The sequence below is a fragment of the Lolium perenne genome, chromosome 5, assembly GCF_019359855.2.
Source record: "Lolium perenne isolate Kyuss_39 chromosome 5, Kyuss_2.0, whole genome shotgun sequence".
NCBI classification, from domain to species: Eukaryota; Viridiplantae; Streptophyta; class Magnoliopsida; order Poales; family Poaceae; genus Lolium; species Lolium perenne.
The window spans coordinates 146,126,092-146,145,977 of record NC_067248.2 but is presented as its reverse complement, the minus strand read 5'-3'; the positions used below and the strand labels follow the sequence as shown (position 1 = coordinate 146,145,977).

At 43.6% G+C, this 19,886-nt stretch overlaps 2 protein-coding genes across 3 annotated transcripts in view; one reads left to right on the top strand and one right to left on the bottom strand.

Annotated features, from left to right (window-relative positions):
* Positions 1–18,437, bottom strand: part of LOC127300168 (eukaryotic translation initiation factor) — an 82,173-nt gene extending 63,736 nt beyond the window's left edge. Inside the window, exons 1-3 of one of the 2 annotated variants that reach the window (XM_071820027.1) lie at positions 18,159–18,437; positions 17,913–18,066; positions 14,389–17,807 (exon numbers count right to left, since the gene is read on the bottom strand). In XM_071820027.1, the coding sequence (XP_071676128.1) occupies positions 14,389–14,430 (42 nt within the window). In that variant the 5' untranslated portion in view covers positions 14,431–17,807; positions 17,913–18,066; positions 18,159–18,437. Of the gene's footprint in view, positions 1–14,388; positions 17,808–17,912 lie in introns of both variants that reach the window. The other variant, XM_051330245.2, reaches the window with a different exon arrangement.
* LOC127300169 (probable serine/threonine-protein kinase PBL16) lies at positions 11,614–14,059 on the top strand. The gene is made up of 5 exons (XM_051330253.2): positions 11,614–12,028; positions 12,250–12,545; positions 12,750–12,885; positions 13,000–13,260; positions 13,531–14,059. Exons 1-5 carry the CDS (start codon positions 11,965–11,967, stop codon positions 13,875–13,877), a joined length of 1,104 nt encoding a protein of 367 aa, XP_051186213.1. The 5' UTR covers positions 11,614–11,964; the 3' UTR covers positions 13,878–14,059.
* Positions 18,438–19,886: the final 1,449 nt, after the last annotated feature.

Below are 19,886 nucleotides of genomic sequence, written 5' to 3'. Positions count from 1 at the left end.
GTAACGCAGTAAAACAGTAAACAAGCAGCGATAACAGTATTTAGGAACAAGGCCTAGGGATCATACTTTCACTAGTGGACACTCTCAACATTGATCACATAACAGGATAGATAAATGCATACTCTACACTCTTTTGTTGGATGATGAACACCATTGCGTAGGATTACACGAACCCTCAATGCCGGAGTTAACAAGCTCCACAATTCAATGTTCATATTTAAATAACCTTAGAGTGCATGAAAGATCAACACGACTAAACCAAGTACTAACATAGCATGCACATTGTCACCTTCACACTATGTAGGAGGAATAGATCACATCAATACCATCATAGCAATAGTTAACTTCATAATCTACAAGAGATCACAATCATAGCCTACGCCAAGTACTAACACGGATGCACACACTGTCACCATTACACCGTGCAGGAGGAATAAACTACTTTAATAACATCACTAGAGTAGCACATAGATAAATTGTGATACAAAACACATTGCAATCATAAAGAGATATAAATAAGCACTTCACTATGCCATTCATAACAGTGAATAAGTATTCTGTGAAATATAGCCTAAGAGACCCACACGGTGCACACACTGTCACCTTTACACACGTGGGACAAGGAGTCTCCGGAGATCACATAAGTAAAATTCACTTGACTAGCATAACGACATCTAGATTACAAGCATCATCATATGAATCTCAATCATGTAAGGCAGCTCATGAGATTATTGTATTGAAGTACATAGGAGAGAGATGAACCACATAGCTACCGGTACAGCCCCGAGCCTCGATGGAGAACTACTCCCTCCTCATGGGAGCAGCAGCGGTGATGAAGATGGCGGTGGAGATAGCAGAGGTGTCGATGGAGAAGCCTTCCGGGGGCACTTCCCCGTCCCGGCGGCGTGCCGGAACAGAGACTCCTGTCCCCCAGATCTTGGCTTCGCGATGGCGGCGGCTCTGGATGGTTTCTCGTACCGTGGCTTTTCCGTATCGAGGTTTTAGGTCCAGGGGCTTTATATAGGCGAAGAGGCGGCGTCAGAAGGTCGAAGGGGCGACCACACTATAGGGGGGCGTGGGCCCCCCCTTGGCCGCGCCGGCCTAGGGTTTGGTGGGCCTGTGCCCCCTCTCTGGCGGCTCTCGTGTGTTCTGGATGCTTCCGGGCAAAATAGGAACCTGGGCGTTGATTTCGTCCGATTCCGAGAATATTTCTTTACTAGGATTTCTGAAACCAAAAACAGCAGAAAACATCAACTGGCCCTTTGGCATCTTGTTAATAGGTTAGTTCCAGAAAATGCACGAATATGACATAAAGTGTGCCAGAATGTGTTTTATGCACACTTTATGTCATATTTGTGCATTTTCTGGAACTAACCTATTAACAAGATGCCGAAGAGCCAGTTGCTGTTTTCTGCTGTTTTTGGTTTCAGAAATCCTAGTAAGGAAATATTCTCGGAATTGGACGAAATCAACGCCCAGGGTCCTATTTTGCCACGAAGCTTCCAGAAGACCGAAGAGTCAACGAAGTGGGGCCACGAGGTGGCCAGGAGGGTAGGCGGCGCGGCCCCACCCTTGGCCGCGCCAACCTGTCTCCTGGGCCCCTCGCGACGCCCCCTGACCTACCCTTCCGCCTACAAATAGCCTTCGTCGCGAAACCCCCAGTACCGAGAGCCACGATACGGAAAACCTTCCAGAGACGACGCCGCCGCCAATCCCATCTCGGGGGATTTAGGAGATCGCCTCCGGCACCCTGCCGGAGAGGGGATTCATCTCCCGGAGGACTCTACACCGCCATGGTCGCCTCCGGAGTGATGAGTGAGTAGTCTACCCCTGGACTATGGGTCCATAGCAGTAGCTAGATGGTTGTCTTCTCCCCATTGTGCTTAATTGTCGGGTCTTGTGAGCTGCCGAACATGATCAAGATCATCTATCTGTAATTCTATATGTTGTGTTTGTTGGGATCCGATGAATAGAGAATACCATGTTATGTTGATTATCAATTTATATCTATGTGGTTTTTATGATCTTGCATGCTCTCCGTTATTAGTAGATGCTCTGGCCAAGTTGATGCTAGTAACTCCAAGAGGGAGTATTTATGCTCAATAGTGGGTTCATGTCTCCGTGAATCTGGGGGAGTGAGAGAAACCTCTAAGATTATGGATGTGCTGTTGCCACTAGGGATAAAACATTGATGCTATGTCCGAGGATGTAGGTATTGATTACATTACACGCAATACTTAATGCAATTGTCTGTTGTTAGCAACTTAATACTGGAGGGGGGTCGGATGATAACCTGAAGGTGGACTTTTTAGGCATAGATGCATGCTGGATAGCGGTCTATGTACTTTGTCGTAATGCCCAATTAAATCTCACAATACTCATCATAATATGTATGTGCATGGTCATGCCCTCTCTATTTGTCAATTGCCCAACTGTAATTTGTTCACCCAACATGCTGTTTATCTTATGGGAGAGACATCTCTAGTGAACTGTGGACCCCGGTCCAATTCTCTATACTGAAATACAATCTACTGCAATTGTTCTACTGTTTTCTGCAAACAATCATCATCCACACTATACATCTAATCCTTTGTTACAGCAAGCCGGTGAGATTGACAACCTCACTGTTTCGTTGGGGCAAAGTACTTGGTTTGTGTTGTGCAGGTTCCACATTGGCGCCGGAATCCCTGGTGTTGCGCCGCACTACATCTCGCCGCCATCAACCTTCAACGTGCTTCTTGGCTCCTACTGGTTCGATAAACCTTGGTTTCATACTGAGGGAAAACTTGCCGCTGTACGCATCACACCTTCCTCTTGGGGTTCCCAACGGACGCGTGCTGTACGCGTATCAAGCTCTTTTTCTGGCGCCGTTGCCGGGGAGGAGAGGTAAAAGGCACTCATACTCCGGTTCCAGGTAACAGTACTTTTCTGGCGCCATTGTATTTGTGCTCGAAGCTATTTCCTTTAAATCCTGCAATTGCATCTTTTTGTTTCTTGTTTACACTAGTAAGGCATAATGGACAACAATGAGCTTCTTATTCTATTTCCTGATTTAAGACATGGATGGTTTGATCCGAAAATTAAAATACCCATGGAACATATTAGTATGAACACTTTGAACACCATTGTTGATAATGATATGGAAAATTCTAAGCTTGGGGAAGCTGGTTTTGATGAGCATGATCTTTTTAGTCCACCAAGCATTGAGGGGAAAATTTACTTTGATGATACTTTGCCTCCTATTTATGATGATTATAATGATAGTAGTCTTTTGGTACCGCCTGTTATGGAGGATGAATTTTATTATGATTACAATATGCCTCATATATTTGATGATAGCTACTTTGTTGAATTTACTCCCACTACAACTAATAAAATTGATTATGCTTATGTGGAGAGTAATAATTTTATGCATGAGACTCATGATAAGAATGCTTTATGTGATACTTACATTGTTGAGTTTGCTCATGATGCTACTGAAAGTTATTATGAGAGAGGAAAATATGGTTGTAGAAATCTTCATGTTACTAAAACACCTCTCTATATGTTGAAATTTTTGAAACTACACTTGTTTTATCTTCCTGATCTTGTCACTTTGCTTTTCATGAATTTATTTGTGTACAAGATTCCTTTTCATAGGAAGCATGTTAGGCTTAAATGTGTTTTGAATTTGCCTCTTGATGCTCTCTTTTGCTTCAAATACTATTTCTTGCGAGTGCATCATTAAAACTGCTGAGCCCATCTTAATGGCTATAAAGAAAGAACTTCTTGGGAGATAACCCATGTGTTTATTTTGCTACAGCAACTTTGTTTTATATTTGAGTCTTGGAAGTTGTTACTACTGTAGCAACCTCTACTTATCTTAGTTTTATTGCATTTTTGTGCCAAGTAAAGTCATTGATAGTAAGGTTCATACTAGATTTGGATTACCGCGCAGAAACAGATTTCTTTGCTGTCACGAATCTGAGCAAAATTCTCTGTAGGTAACTCAGAAAATTATGCCAATTTACGTGAGTGATCCTCAGATATGTACGCAACTTTCATTTTATTTTAGCATTTTCATTTGAGCAAGTATGGTGCCTCAATAAAATTCGTCATTACGAACTGTTCTGTTTTGACAGATTCTGCCTTTTATTTCGTATTGCCTGTTTTGTTATGTTCGATGGATATTTCGATTCCATTGACTTTCAGTAGCTTTGTGCAATGTCCAGAAGTGTTAAGAATGATTATGTCACCTCTGAACATGTATATTTTGATTGTGCACTAACCCTCTAATGAGTTGTTTTGAGTTTGGTGTGGAGGAAGTTTTCAAGGATCAAGAGAGGGAGATGATACGACATGATCAAGGAGAGTGAAAGCTCTAAGCTTGGGGATGCCCCGGTGGTTCACCCCTGCATATATCAAGAAGAATCAAGCGTCTAAGCTTGGGGATGCCCAAGGCATCCCCTTCTTCATCGACAACATTATCAGGTTCCTCCCCTGAAACTATATTTTTATTCGGCCACATCTTATGTACTTTGCTTGGAGCGTCTGTGTGCTTTCATTTTTGTTTTTGTTTGAATAAATGCTTGTGTGGGAGAGAGACACGCTCTGCTGGTTCATATGAACACATGTGTTCTTAGCTTTTAATTTTCATGGCGAAGGTTGAAACTGCTTCGTTAATTGGTATATGGTTGGAAACGGAAAATGATACATGTAGTAATTGGTAAAATGTTCAGGATAATGTGATACTTGGCAATCGTTGTGCTCATGTTTAAGCTCTTGCATCATATACTTTGCACCTACTAATGAAGAAATACATAGAGCTTGCTAAAATTTGGTTTGCATATTTGGTCTCTCTAAGGTCTAGATAATTTCTAGTATTGAGTTTGAACAACAAGGAAGACGGTGTAGAGTCTTATAATGTTTACAATATGTCTTTTATGTGAGTTTTGCTGCACCGCTTCATCCTTGTGTTTGTTTCAAATAGCCTTGCTAGCCTAAGCCTTGTATCGAGAGGGAATACTTCTCATGCATCCAAAATACTTGAGCCAACCACTATGCCATTTGTGTCCACCATACCTACCTACTACATGGTATTTCTCCGCCATTCCAAAGTAAATTGCTTGAGTGCTACCTTTAAACAATTCAAAATTTATTACCTCTGATTTGTGTCAATGTTTTATAGCTCATGAGGAAGTATGTGGTGTTTATCTTTCAATCTTGTTGGGCAACTTTCACCAATGGACTAGTGGCTTCATCCGCTTATCCAATAATTTTGCAAAAAGAGCTGGCAATGGGATTCCCAGTCCCAAATTAATTAATAAAAATAGACACTCCTCCATGGTATGTGATTGTTGGACGGCACCCGAAGGATTCGGTTAGCCATGGCTTGAGAAAGCAAAGGTGGGGAGGAGTGTCATCATAATAAAACTAAAATAAAAAGGCACTCCTTCATGGTATGAGATTATTGGCAGGCACCCGAAGGATTCGGTTAGCCATGGTTTGTGAAAGAAAGGTTGGAAGAAGTGCCACACAAAAATAAAATAAAATGGGAGCCGCTCTTTGAAGGTTTGTCTGACAAGGGGGTTAGAGTGCCCACTACCATTCGTTGACAACAACAAACACCTCTCAAAATTTTACTTTTATGATCTCTATATGTTTTCAAAATCAAAGCTCTAGCACAAATATAGCAATCGATGCTTTCCTCTTTGAAGGACCATTCTTTTACTTTTATGTTGAGTCAGTTCACCTATTTCTCTCTACCTCAAGAAGCAAACACTTGTGTGAACTGTGCATTGATTCCTACATACTTGCATATTGCACTTGTTATATTACTTTACATTGACAATATCCATGAGATATACATGTTATAAGTTGAAAGCAACCGCTGAAACTTCATCTTCCTTTGTGTTGCTTCAATGTCTTTACTTTGAATTATTGCTTTATGAGTTAACTCTTATGCAAGACTTGTTGATGCTTGTCTTGAAGTACTATTCATGAAAAGTCTTTGCTATATGATTCAGTTGTTTACTCATGTCATTTACATTGTTTTGATCGCTGCATTCACTACATATGCTTACAATAGTATGATCAAGGTTATGATGGCATGTCACTCCAGAAATTATCTTTGTTATCGTTTACCTGCTCGGGACGAGCAGAAACTAAGCTTGGGGATGCTGATACGTCTCCGACGTATCAATAATTTCTTATGTTCCATGCCACATTATTGATGATATCTACATGTTTTATGCACACTTTATGTCATATTTGTGCATTTTCTGGAACTAACCTATTAACAAGATGCTGAAGAGCCAGTTGTTGTTTTCTGCTGTTTTTGGTTTCAGAAATCCTAGTAAGGAAATATTCTCGGAATTGGATGAAATCAACGCCCAGGGTCCTATTTTTGCCACGAAGCTTCCAGAAGACCGAAGAGTCAACGAAGTGGGGCCACGAGGTGGCCAGGAGGGTAGGCGGCGCGGCCCCACCCTTGGCCGCGCCGACCTGTCTCCTGGGCCCCTCGCGACGCCACCTGACCTACCCTTCCGCCTACAAATAGCCTTCATCGCGAAACCCCCAGTACCGAGAGCCACGATACGGAAAACCTACCAGAGACGCCGCCGCCGCCAATCCCATCTCGGGGGATTCAGGAGATCGCCTCCTGCACCCTGCCGGAGAGGGGATTCATCTCCCGGAGGACTCTACACCGCCATGGTCGCCTCCGGAGTGATGAGTGAGTAGTCTACCCCTGGACTATGGGTCCATAGCAGTAGCTAGATGGTTGTCTTCTCCCCATTGTGCTTAATTGTCGGGTCTTGTGAGCTGGCGAACATGATCAAGATCATCTATCTGTAATTCTATATGTTGTGTTTGTTGGGATCCGATGAATAGAGAATACCATGTTATGTTGATTATCAATTTATATCTATGTGTTGTTTATGATCTTGCATGCTCTCCATTATTAGTAGATGCTCTGGCCAAGTTGATGCTAGTAACTCCAAGAGGGAGTATTTATGCTCGATAGTGGGTTCATGTCTCCGTGAATCTGGGGGAGTGAGAGAAACCTCTAAGATTATGGATGTGCTGTTGCCACTAGGGATAAAACATTGATGCTATGTCCGAGGATGTAGTTATTGATTACATTACGCGCAATACTTAATGCAATTGTCTGTTGTTAGCAACTTAATACTGGAGGGGGTTCGGATGATAACCTGAAGGTGGACTTTTTAGGCATAGATGCATGCTGGATAGCAGTCTATGTACTTTGTCATAATGCCCAATTAAATCTCACAATACTCATCATAATATGTATGTGCATGGTCATGCCCTCTCTATTTGTCAATTGCCCAACTGTAATTTGTTCACCCAACATGCTGTTTATCTTATGGGAGAGACATCTCTAGTGAACTGTGGACCCCGGTCCAATTCTCTATACTGAAATACAATCAACTGCAATTGTTCTACTGTTTTCTGCAAACAATCATCATCCACACTATACATCTAATCCTTTGTTACAGCAAGCCGGTGAGATTGACAACCTCACTGTTTCGTTGGGGCAAAGTACTTGGTTTGTGTTGTGCAGGTTCCACGTTGGCGCCGGAATCCCTGGTGTTGCGCTGCACTACATCTCGCTGCCATCAACCTTCAACGTGCTTCTTGGCTCCTACTGGTTCGATAAACCTTGGTTTCATACTGAGGGAAAACTTGCCGCTGTACGCATCACACCTTCCTCTTGGGGTTCCCAACGGACGCGTGCTGTACGCGTATCAATATGATATATGAACATTTCAAGTATCCTTGTTGCTTATGTGCTTGGTTTGTAAAATCTAGGGGGAGTTATGCCTCTAGGATGTGTGCATTTGTATTCAAATACAAATTCAAAATATGCACATGTCTAGGGGGAGCTCGGTCGAGCTTTTGCAAATATAAATCTCATCATAATATCTTATGCCATTGCAAATTATTGTGTTGTCATCAAACTCCAAAAAGGGGGAGACTAAAAGAGCAATGTCTAAACCCCGTGTTGTCATCAAACACCAAAAAGGGGGAGACTGAAAGAGCAAAGTCTAAACCCCGTGTTTTGTGTGTTTGATGACAACACTTGAATAATCTCACCGTGTGCAAAGAGTGTCTTTGATAGATTTGCAAGTGCACGGTGACCTCGCTGGACACGTCAAGATCGGAGGACTGAAGCGTAGCTTATAGGTTTTCTGGTTTTGTGTGTGTATCGCGCGGTGACATGGTTGGAGAGGAAAAGAGGAGAAAGCAGTTTTTTCAGACCGGTACTACCGGTACCAGTAGCGGTAGTACCGCTACCCCTACTGGTACCGCCCAACGGTACCGCTGTGGAGATTTGATCTGAGAATGTCCCACAGAACAAGTTACGGTACCTTTGCGGTACCTTGAGCGGTAGTACCGCTTGCGAGTGGTAGTACCGCCTCGGTACCGCTTAAGTACCGTAACATGAGTTACGGCTGTACCGCTCTGGTACCTCTTCGGTACCGCTTGGGATCCAGTAAGCTCTTGAGGCCATTGCGGTACCTCGAGTGGTAGTACCGCTATGTGTCCACGTGGATAAGTTCTGTCGGATTTCGAATCCAGAGCGGTAGTACCGCTTACCAAAGCGGTAGTACCGCTTAGGCAAAAACTGCAGATAACGGTTGGATTTCGGGGGGCCTATTTAAAGGGCCCTTCTTCCCCAGCTCATTTTTATCTCTCCTCTCTCTCTCCTCCATTGTTGCTGAGCTTAAACCTTGAGGATCTCCCCAACCATCCAACCAATCTTGCCCAAATTTTGAGGAGTGGTGGAGGAGGCCCCGATCTGTAGTTCTACCAAGAGAGATTTCACCAATTCGTGCTAGTCCTTAGTGGATCTTGGAGTTAGGGTTCCTATGGTGGGATCTTGGAGGAAGTGCACCTATGGAGGCTAGCTTGGTGTTGTGCTAGCTCCATAGGTTGTTGGGAGCCTCCTAGTGTTGTGGAGCTCGCACCAACCTTGTGAAGGAACCACCACCTCGACCGGTGCCATAGTGGAGAAGGGGGAGCCCCTTTGTGGAGCTCTCTCGAGGAAGAAGGTGAGGCCTTCCTTCGTGGTGTGGCCGCCTAGCCTCTTGTGTGAGGCTAGCACCTCCTCAACGCAGACGTACTCTCTTTTGTGAGAGGAACCGCGGGAAACAAACCTCGCCTCGTCTCCGCGCCATCCGGTTGTCCCGCTCCTTACTCTTACTATCATGCTTGTTTCCTTTACTTGTTGCACTTGCCTAGGATCATACTAGGAACATCTCCACCACTAAAGCAATCACATTTACCTTCCGCACCGCTAAAACTGAAAAAGACTTAAAATTTGAGTAGCATCCATTCACCCCCCTCTTGTCCGCTACGATCCATTCAGCAATGTGTGTAAAGTAAACGATGAAACTACCCTTGAATAGAACACCGTTGTTTTCTCCCTAGTAGCAACAACACATCTACAACCGTAGAGAACAAGGTCACTTCCCATGGTTAAATAGAGGCATGGACCCACTATCAGGCATAAATACTCCCTCTTGGAGTCGGTAGCATCTACTTGGTCAGAGCATCTACTAGAAACATAGAGCATGCAAGGTCATAATAACATAATACATAATCTCAACCAAAGCAATCTCTCTATAAATCGGATCCACATCAACCCAACATGTAGCAATTACAAATAGATGATCTTGATCATGTTAGGCAGGTCACAAGATCTATACATGAAGCGCAACAAGGAGAGGACAGCCATCTAGCTACTGCTATGGACCCATGGTCCCATGGAAGACTACTCATGCATCACCTCGGATGAAGACATGGCGATGTAGAGGCCTCCGGCGGTGATTTCCCTCTCCGGCAGGGTGACGGGATGGACCGCAGAACCCTCCCGAACTAGGGTTTCGGTTGACGGCGATGTCAGAACTTTTCGTGGATGGTGGCTCAGGTCCCTGGGGTTTTCCCGATACGAGGAATAAATAGGCGGAAGGGCGGAGCAAACGAGGCGACGAGGCGCCAGTACATGGGCCAGGTGCGGCCAAGGGTGGGGCCGCGCCTGCCCTATGTACTCCCACGTGGCAGCTCTCCTGCGCGTGTCCTTCTGGCTCCGTCTTCGTCCCGAAAAAATAAGACTCTGAGCTTTTGCTTCGTCCAATTCCGAGAAACTTTCATATACAATTTTTCTGAAACACAAAAACAACAGAAAATAGGAACTGGCACTGCGTTAATAGGTTAGTCCCAGAAAATGCTAAAAAGTGTGGAAAAGTGCACATAAAACATATAAGAATTGTAACAAAACAAGCATGGAGCATAAAAAAATATAGATACGTTTGGGACGTATCATATATAGCAAGGTCAAGACATGTGGCTCGGTGTAATGAATCTATCTGAATCATGTTGTGGGTTCAATCTGATAGTTCTCTAACACGTCAGCAAAATACAAATTAAGTTGTTTTTCTAAAACGGAAATGCAAATTAAGATGAACACAAAAATTAGTTATCATAATAGCTGATCATACATACATACTTGCTAAGAGCAAAAGCTTGCCACAATTTTACCACCCATACAGTTAATAACGGATACTAGGCACTATGCCCATAACAATCTTATAGCTATTACATGACCAATCTCATCCAATCCCTACCACCCACTACAGCCTACAGCGGGGAATTACTCACACATGGATGGGGGAATCATGGATGGTTGATGGAGAGGCGTCAGTGATGGCGATGATCTCTTCCAAATCCCCGTCCCGGAAGGGTGCCAGAACGGAGTTTCTGGTCCCCGGATTGGGATTTCTGGTGGTGGTGGAGCAGCGGAACTCTTTCTGGAAAAACGTCGAACCCCCCTCGGTTTTCAGGTCAGAGGCTTCTTATAGTGCGAAGGAGAGGTCGAGGGGGTGGCCGAGGCGGCCAGACCACCCCTAGGCGCGACCAAAGCCTGGCCCGTGCCTAGGGTAGGTGTGGGCCCCTCGTGCCCCCCTCCGTCTCGTCTTCTGCCTCCGGGAGTCTTCAGGTGAAATGTGAGTTTTTCTATATTTTCCGGGAATTTTCCTGAGAGTTGGATTTCTGCACAAAAACGAGACACTAGAGCAATTCTGCTGAAAACAGCGTTAGTCCACGTTAGTTGTATTCAAAACACAAAATATAGAGGGCAAACAACATCAAAAACATTTTGGACGTATCACACCCCCAGACACAAACGAACAATCGTGACCCAAATGTCATTTTCGCATCCGTGCACGATCATTTTTGGTGACAAAAATGCGTCGGGCCGATGAAGATGCCCTAAACACACGTCCGTCTTTGACCACAAGGACCTACCTATACCCCTTGGGTCAGGGCACCAAGTACATGCCCAACCACTAGGGATAGATAAGCAATGGTGTTGTGTTGTGTTTGTATTTTATAAAGACGACTCGGCACACGAAATGCATTTACGGACCAAACATGAATTTATGCTGATGCATTATGCTCATGTGGTGTACCAGAAAAGGGCAACTGCCTTATATAATTGCAAGTTTTATATGCCTTTTGCGTAGCGTGTAATTAGTGATTTCTCATGATTAAAGACAATGATAAAGGGGAGAAAGGGATGGCTCACTTGAAGCGTACTACTGCCTTTGTTCCTTCTTCCTTCCTTCCTGCTGCTGTCGGAGAAGGAGCGGTACCCCTACCAAGTACCAACCCTCTCCCCCTCCTTCGTTGTGAGTAGCTTCTGTCTCCTCTGCTTTGGCTCTTCTGTTGACGACGAAACAGCTTTCGTCGTCCCGAGTCGCGCATATACACCAAGCGATCCTCTTCTTCATCTGTACCAGTTTCCTGCTCTTGGTTGGTGTGGTCCGAAGAAGAGCAGATGGAGGCTTCTCGCGAATTAAGCTTCTCATATCAATCTCTGCACCACTCTGTCTCCCTCTATCCCTTCTTCCTTTGAGTCTTGTTGGTGGCAGAAATAGGAGAGTTTAATAAAGACTGCCTCCCATGGGCAACTGCTGGTTTAGGGGGATCTCCTACGTTAACAGGGTCTCCTCCACTGCAAAATCAGGCGAGTAATACTCCTCCGTCCTGCTATTTCCTGTCTACCGTGTGAAGTAGTAGTAATCAGTCTATGTGTTGATCTCACACCGCCAAATTGAGAAAGATGGAATTTTTTATAGTCAATAGCGGGATCCCTAATTGATTACTATGTTTCAGTTTTGGTTGTGAAAATTTGAACAAATCCGTTAGTTGGTATTGGTGTTGAAAGTTGTATTGGTACGTGTGCAGAGACTCCCAAGATCCAGAGCCCGTCGGAGAGGGACCGGAGCGATGAGAGCAGGCTGCCGTCGAACGCGAGGGAAGTGGAGGCCATGCGGCTGGACTCGGCTGCGCGGAATCCGCTGACCGCCTTCTCTTTCGAGGAGCTCAGGAAGGTGACCAACGGCTTTCGGCAGGACTCGCTCATCGGCGGCGGCGGCTTCGGCAGGGTGTACAAGGGCGCCGTGGGCACGGGGGAGCCCCTGCAGGTCGCCGTCAAGGTGCACGACGGGGATAACAGCTTCCAGGGCCACAGGGAGTGGCTGGTCAGTCTCTCTAATAGTGACACCTAAATTAAATTCTCACATTCTCCAAGACATTTTATCGGTTATTTATTTCCACTATGTAGTTCTTACAAATAATAACTTCATTTCTAGGTGATCCAAGCATCTTAGGTGCAATTTTCCGGTTGTTGGTACGGCTAATCTGACATCTCAACTAGAGTACGTATTTGTTTGTGTTATTTGTAGGCGGAGGTGATTTTCTTGGGCCACCTGTCGCACCCGAACCTGGTGAAGCTGGTGGGCTACTGCTGCGAGGACGACCACCGTGTGCTCGTCTACGAGTACATGCCGCTGGGCAGCGTCGAGTCACACCTCTTCTCACGTACGTACTAGCTCCTCCATGTTCCGTCGCGCTGATATGGAACGTCATGGCAGGCCAGGTGTGAATTGAAGTTGAATGGAAATTGAATCTGTGTCTCGCCCTGAATAATTCCAGGGGTGATGGCGCCGCTGCCGTGGGCGACGAGGATGAAGATCGCATTGGGCGCGGCGAGAGGGCTGGCGTTCCTCCACGAGGCCGAGAAGCCGGTGATTTACCGCGATTTCAAGACCTCCAACATCCTCCTCGACTACGACTTCAACTCGAAGCTCTCCGACTTTGGGCTCGCCAAGGACGGCCCCGTCGGTGACATGTCCCACGTCTCCACGCGCATTATGGGAACATACGGCTACGCCGCCCCAGAGTACATCATGACAGGTAGATAAGTACTTTGAAAATATATAGCCTAGCCTTTCAAATAGTTCGTATTTTTGAAGAACTTGACTAGTATATCAATTCAATATGGTATCAGATATAGAGGTCTCAAGTTAAACTCAGTCTAACGCAGTATTTATAATAATAATATAATATAAAAACAGCTCCAGCCTCTCATCTATCCCACTTCTAGAGTGTTAAAACAAAAACAAAAAAGAATGAGAAAATGTTGCTGCTCTCGCTGGAATTCATTCGATCGATCCATCGTATCAGGGCATCTGACGGCGATGAGCGACGTGTACAGCTACGGGGTGGTGCTGCTGGAGCTGGTGACGGGGCGCAAGTCGCTGGACAAGTCGCGCCCGGTGCGGGAGCAGACGCTCACTGACTGGGCGCTGCCAATGCTCACGCACAAGAAGAAGGTGCTAGCCATCGTCGACCCCAGGATCGGCTTCGACGACTACCCCGTCAGGTCCGTGCAGAAGGCGGCCATGCTCGCCTACCACTGCCTCAACCGGAACCCCAAGGCGCGGCCACTCATGCGCGACATCGTCGCCTCCCTCGAGCCGCTGCAGCAGCCACCGCTCGTGCCTGACGACCACACGCCCAGCGCCAGCTGATCGACCTATGCACTTTGTGACGTTTTGGTCGCCGCCTTGCTCGTGGAAGCAAAGTAAGGTAGAATTCATGTGTATTGGACTAGTGTAGCAGGTAGGTCTAGTGCTTTTGATACTGTAAATGATTGTTGATTCTTGCAACTTACCCGATGCAAGAGGAAATCGGGCGCTGGTAAGTCTCTGAACATCCGGTAATATCTACTTAGTTAACAAGAAACATAACCGCTTCAAGAAGAACAAAAAAAAAAACAAGAAAATATAATCTACTATTACCCTTTCATTTTTTCAGGACTCTCTCTTTCTCCGAAAGATTGCCTCTACGGGCTGACCAAGGAACCTCAGCCTTGATTAGAGCAAAAAGGGGGCCAACCTGAAATATGGAAAACAAAATGACATTGCTCAGAAGTAGGTAATGGATAAACACTATACACACATGTTCAGAAGTATCTCTGTACACAAAATAAGTCCAGTTAAATATAACAAAGCAACTAAACATGAATTGTTTGCCAGTTACTTCTTTGTATTCAAAACCGCAACTTCTGCATACCATTTCCATTGGATGGTTAACAAATTCTTCCTGACAAGGCAGAGAGAAGTTAAGAAGGGCAGAAAGTGTTCTCCCTCTTCCAATTGAAGTTGGCAGGTGCTTCAGCTCAGTGATCAAACCCTGCACTAAAGAGATGCAAAAAAAAAAAAATCACTCGTCAAACTGAACGGCAATAGTTTTCTATTGTAAAATCTTATCTTAAACATATTGCTGGCAGAGTTGATGGTGAGATGCAAAACTAAACAGAAAGGCTTGTGAAAAAAAAGATAAATGCATGAGCACAATCTAGATTTCCAGCTCCACGGGAGAGTCAGGGACAGTAATAGAACAATTGTTGTTTTGGTAAACCCAATCTCAGAGACCTTAATATTTCTGCTAGCCTCATGTATCAGAAGGTACCAGCTGGATGATCACAAGATATCGAAGCAGATTATCCAATGTAAATGCAGTGTCCATAGACGTAACATTTTTGCCTGTAATGATGATCAGATGTCACCTTTATCAGAAAGGGGTTACATGGGCATGAAAAGCTGCACACTTTGAATATCAATGGGTAGTAGGTAATTGTAAATCTGTGAAGTTTTGGTGTGTCAAAAAAAAAACAATCTGCAAGTTCTGGGAATATCATTGGTTTGAAGGCACTAGCCTTGCTCTTCACTTTAGGAGGTTTATTTTGTGTGTAATGAACATAGCTCCACTCTAGCCCATATCTGGAACAGAGGATAGACAAAAATCACCTTCCGGAGGGGTTTTGGTGATCATCTAATATCTCAACTGAATCAGTTGGAACAAATTGTATACAACGAATCGAGCTCTGAAGTTTCACTTTATCGTTTGTTCTTAACTCTGGAGGATATGGAAACAAGTTCTCAACAGAAAGCTGAAGCACTGCCTTGGATCAGCTGTAGGGATGCAGCAGCTACCTTCTCAGAAAGCATCCAAGTAGAAGAGACGCTTAAGAAGGTCAGGCTGTATTCTCAGCTACCCTGCTGGATTGAACAGAAACGAAAGAGATGAAGATATGGGAGATATGCGTGAGTATGACGATTGTGATGGCTGAAAGGTGCAGCCAGGATAACCACGGTAGGTGAGAATTAAGATTCTTCCAAAAAAAGGCGAGTACTACAATATGGAGAGAAAAAAGTTGGTAAATATTTTTGAGTTGCAAGTTGACAAACCATCCCTTGTATCAATCAGTCTAAATAAATAAAAACGTGACAAGTAGCTCCACTTGTGTGATGATTTGATCTAGTACACACCAGAATAATTAAAATCTGTAGCAGAAGTGAGCTTAGCCGGGGCGAACATTTTAGGGTTTTTTTAAGCACAAGTGCTGGTAGTAGGAGAGCGAAGTTGTTCCCTGTAAGTAAGTTGTGTCTTCCAAGCTTCCTATTTTTTAATATAGTTTTGTATATGGTCTTTTATTAATCCGGTTCATTTGTTTCTCATGAAGTCTTGTTCGAACTCATTGTTGAAACGCTGCAATCATGGCGGGAGAAACGCCTTGCCCAATTTGCACTCAGCCATGTAATTTGTGCAGACGGTCTACAAGATCATCCACGCAGTTTCGTATAAAAATGCTGCCTAGGAATATTGTTCTGTAGGTCACTTTTTTACTATTTGTTGCCATATTCTCTTTATCTCAGATAGTTTATCGTCTATCCAAGAAGTGTGTGCTTGGCTTAAAAGACATTTTTTCGTGTAGATTATTCCTTGCAGTTAAAAATAAAGACTCCAAAACTTATGCCCATCCAAGATTTTAAAGGCAATAGGTCGGCCGGTTAGAGGCTTGGAAGATGATGACGATGTCTACACCACACATCACATCATACTAGATGATCGTGGTTCTCACTTTGCCATGCATGGACCGTACTGTAAATCCATGTTGTCGGTTTTTGTTATTAAAGCGGGAGATGTTGTTACTTTAGATTGGGACAAAGATGAGGACATATTTAATATATCTTTGCATTCTTCTACCAGTAAAGAAAAATTCTGGATCAGGATCCCTGGTAATTTTTTACTGAAGTTAATTTAATTGTATTTCTCGTTAACATTTTATTTACTCGCTTGTTTATTTACAAAATGTACCTCAAAATTAAATAGAGTGCCAGAATCTAGCAATACAATGTGAAGAAGCTTTCAGTAATTGTTACTTGACTGATGCGGCGGATATTTCCGAAGAGGAGATAAATGCAATCATCCAAAAAATTGAAAAATTGATGGAAGATCGATATTACCATACTCATGAACCTAATTTCATAGTACACAGGCTAGACAACGACGAAAGATTCAGCTGGGTTAGTATGATTCCTAATTTCCCCTTTATTTTAAATTAGTCATGTAGTTAAAAATGTGTTACTTTAATCTTCTTTTATTCATCCATTCATTGCGTGATGTTTTTTAAATTTGTATTTTTGTGTAGGAACTTCCATTGGATGATATCAAGTCAGAGGGTGATCTTCCTAGGAAGGGCGTTGCCGTGTACGCATACAAAAATCATACTATCCAGGGTTCTTACAAAATTATAGATGGCGACATGGTGAAATTCCATGAGACTTGGGCTGATTTCTGCATGGAGTATAGATTATATGGAGTAGATTTATTTGCACTAGATTAGTGGCGAATGCAAGTTACATTGGTCTCAATGTTTTAAGTATTTAGGGAGACAAGTTCGCTTGTCGATTATAATAATCGAGATTATTTACTTTGAATTTTATGTTTTGCATTGTTGTATTTTTCATCAAGACAAATTATTTCTTTGATGTAATTGATATAATGGTAGCATTTGTGGTGAATTTCCAGATGAATCTTTCGTCATTGTCTAGCATGTGTACTATGAAATTAGGTTCATGAGTATGATAATGTCGATCATCCATCAATTCTTCAAATTTCTGGATGATCGCGTTCATCTCCTCTTCGGAAATATCCACCGCATCAGTGAAGTAACAATTACTGAAAGCTTCTTCGCAATGTATTGGTAGATTCTGGCACTCTATTTAATTTTGAGGCACTTTTTGTAAATAAAAAAGCAAGTAAAAATGTTAATGAAAAATACAATTAAATTAACTTCAGTAAAAATTACCAGGGATCCTGATCCAGAATTTTTCTTCACTGGTAGAAGAATGCACAAATATATTAAATATGTCCTCATCTTTATCCCAATCTAAAGTAACAACATCTCCCACTTTGATATCAAAATCTGACAGCATGGATTTATAGTACGGTCCATGCATGGCAAAGTGAGAACCATGATCATCTAGTATGATGTGATGCGTGGTGTAGACATCGTCGTCATCTTCCAAGCCTCTAACCGGCGGACCTATTGCCTTTAAGATCTTGGATGGGCATAAGTTTGGAGTTTTTTGTTTGTAACTGCAAGGAATAATCTACACAGAAAAATGTCTTTTAATTCAAGTGTACACTTCTTGCATAGACGATAAACTATCTGATATAAGGGGAATATGGCAACAAATAGTAGAAAAGTGACTTACAGGACTATATTCAAACACTCTAGGCAGCATTTTTATACGGAACTGCGTGGATGATCTCGTAGACCATCTGCACAAATTACATGGCTGAGTGCAAATTGGGCAAGGCGTTTCTCCCGCCATGATTGCAGTGTTTCAACAAAGAGTTCGAACAAGACTTCATGAGAAACAAATGAACCGGGTTAATAAGAACACCATATACAAAACTGTATTAAAAAATAGGGAGCTTGGAAGACATAAATTACTTACAGAGAACAACTTCAACCTCCTACTACCAAGAGATGAACAAATATTTGACGAGTTGATTCTGATGTTGTAAGTAGAAGATGTATTTATATTTAAAAGAGTGACTAATAATAGAAACAGATGTATGGCCAGAAATGGGTCAATTTTAGTGTTCTATTATTAGTAAAGTCTCACTCACGAAGCTAATAGTTGTAAACCACAATTAGGACATGAGTGGACAGAACAGGTCATGCGAGATAACAATGTGGCAACCTTCCTAAAAATAGTATTCCATATTGACATGTTGTTGCGGACTCGGCAATGGACACAAATTGTTATGTATGTTATGTATACAAGCAGAATCCTACTGTGTCTCAAAAAACATATGTTTATACACATCGTACTAGACGCCTGTCGCGATGATGATAGCATATGGTTCGGTGTGGTGCCCCTATAAAAGCTTTAGATCTTACACTGTTTTAAGATAATCCCCTAGCGTAAGATTCATATACGACCGGTATGATGATGATTATATTTCAACACGTCTGTATCCAACGAAAAAACTCAACGTCTTAGATGAATAAGGTCCTTGAAAAAAAAACACCCAACGTGACCCCCCACCCCCGACTTAAGACGATACCCCCCACCCCGATTCCATATCGAGCCCTAGTATTTTAGCGTGTCTTACTCAGGTAAGCAATAAGCACTATATGTGAAATTTATATTCCACCAACAAAACAAAAACCTGACGGGAGCCAAGATAATGTAGATAAGCCATGTAGCCCTTCATCGGAGGCAAAGTGCTATTGTTGCCCCATTAAGTATAATTCATCCTTTGTGTTATGAAATAGTTCATGGGAGGACCTAGAACTCTATTGATATAGATGAATCAGTTTGGCGTGAAAATTTCAGAAGTTCGTCCCCGACAGTGATCGAACTCTAGTCGTTAGGGTGTGTCACTGCGACCCCAGCCACCAGGCTAAGCCGCCGATGTCTTCATTCGTGTTTTAATGCACGTATAAAATACTTGCCTACGTGCTCACCAATGAAAAATGTGGTGCTCTTTACATAAAAACTAAATGAAGCATCCACTATAACTGTAGCAGTTTGACACTTTTTCGAAAAAGGGCGCTTTATTACTTCAAAGTTTCGTAATACACCCGGCCTCTGCATAACTAGGATGCACACAGCCGTCCACACAAGAGTATAAAAACAGAAAAGTTCATGTCATAACAAGCGACTAAGTGAAAAGCGCATCATGGTCAAGAAGCTGCAATCCTCCGACTATGCAGCCACCCATGTTGGGTAATAAACTCCTTGGCCGAATTCTCCAACCGTGTAGACACCTCTGTAAATAGGTCGCGGTCCTCCAAGCGCTGAAGCGACGACCATGAACGGAGCAAGGCCGTAGACCGGTAGATTACCTGCATAAGAGAATAATTTTTATCGTCAAAAATCTTGTCATTTCTACATAGCCATAGCGACCAAATAACGGCAATCGCTCCCACCCTGATAAGACTCTTAGAGCATCTCCAGCCGCGTCCCCCAAAGCGTCCCCCAAAGGGATTTGGGGCGCGCCGGACAAAAAACGGTTCCAGCCGCGTCCCCCAAAGCCCTTTTTTGTCCGGCGCTCCCCCATACAGTGTCCGGCGCCCCGAGCCCGTCCCCGTCCCACAGGGGACGCACCGGGCACGCCGGACACAACTAAAAGCGAGGCGGGGAGTGGCGGGGCCGACTCGTCAGCTGCTCGGA

What these genes read in the sequence shown, in the direction of transcription:
- LOC127300169 (XM_051330253.2), top strand. Translation starts at nt 11,965, where the DNA reads ATGGGCAACTGCTGGTTTAGGGGGATCTCCTACGTTAACAGGGTCTCC. An exon ending in CTCCTCCACTGCAAAATCAG is followed by an intron (nt 12,029 to 12,249) that starts GCGAGTAATACT and finishes GTACGTGTGCAG; the next exon opens with AGACTCCCAAGATCCAGAGC. An exon ending in AGGGCCACAGGGAGTGGCTG is followed by an intron (nt 12,546 to 12,749) that starts GTCAGTCTCTCT and finishes TGTTATTTGTAG; the next exon opens with GCGGAGGTGATTTTCTTGGG.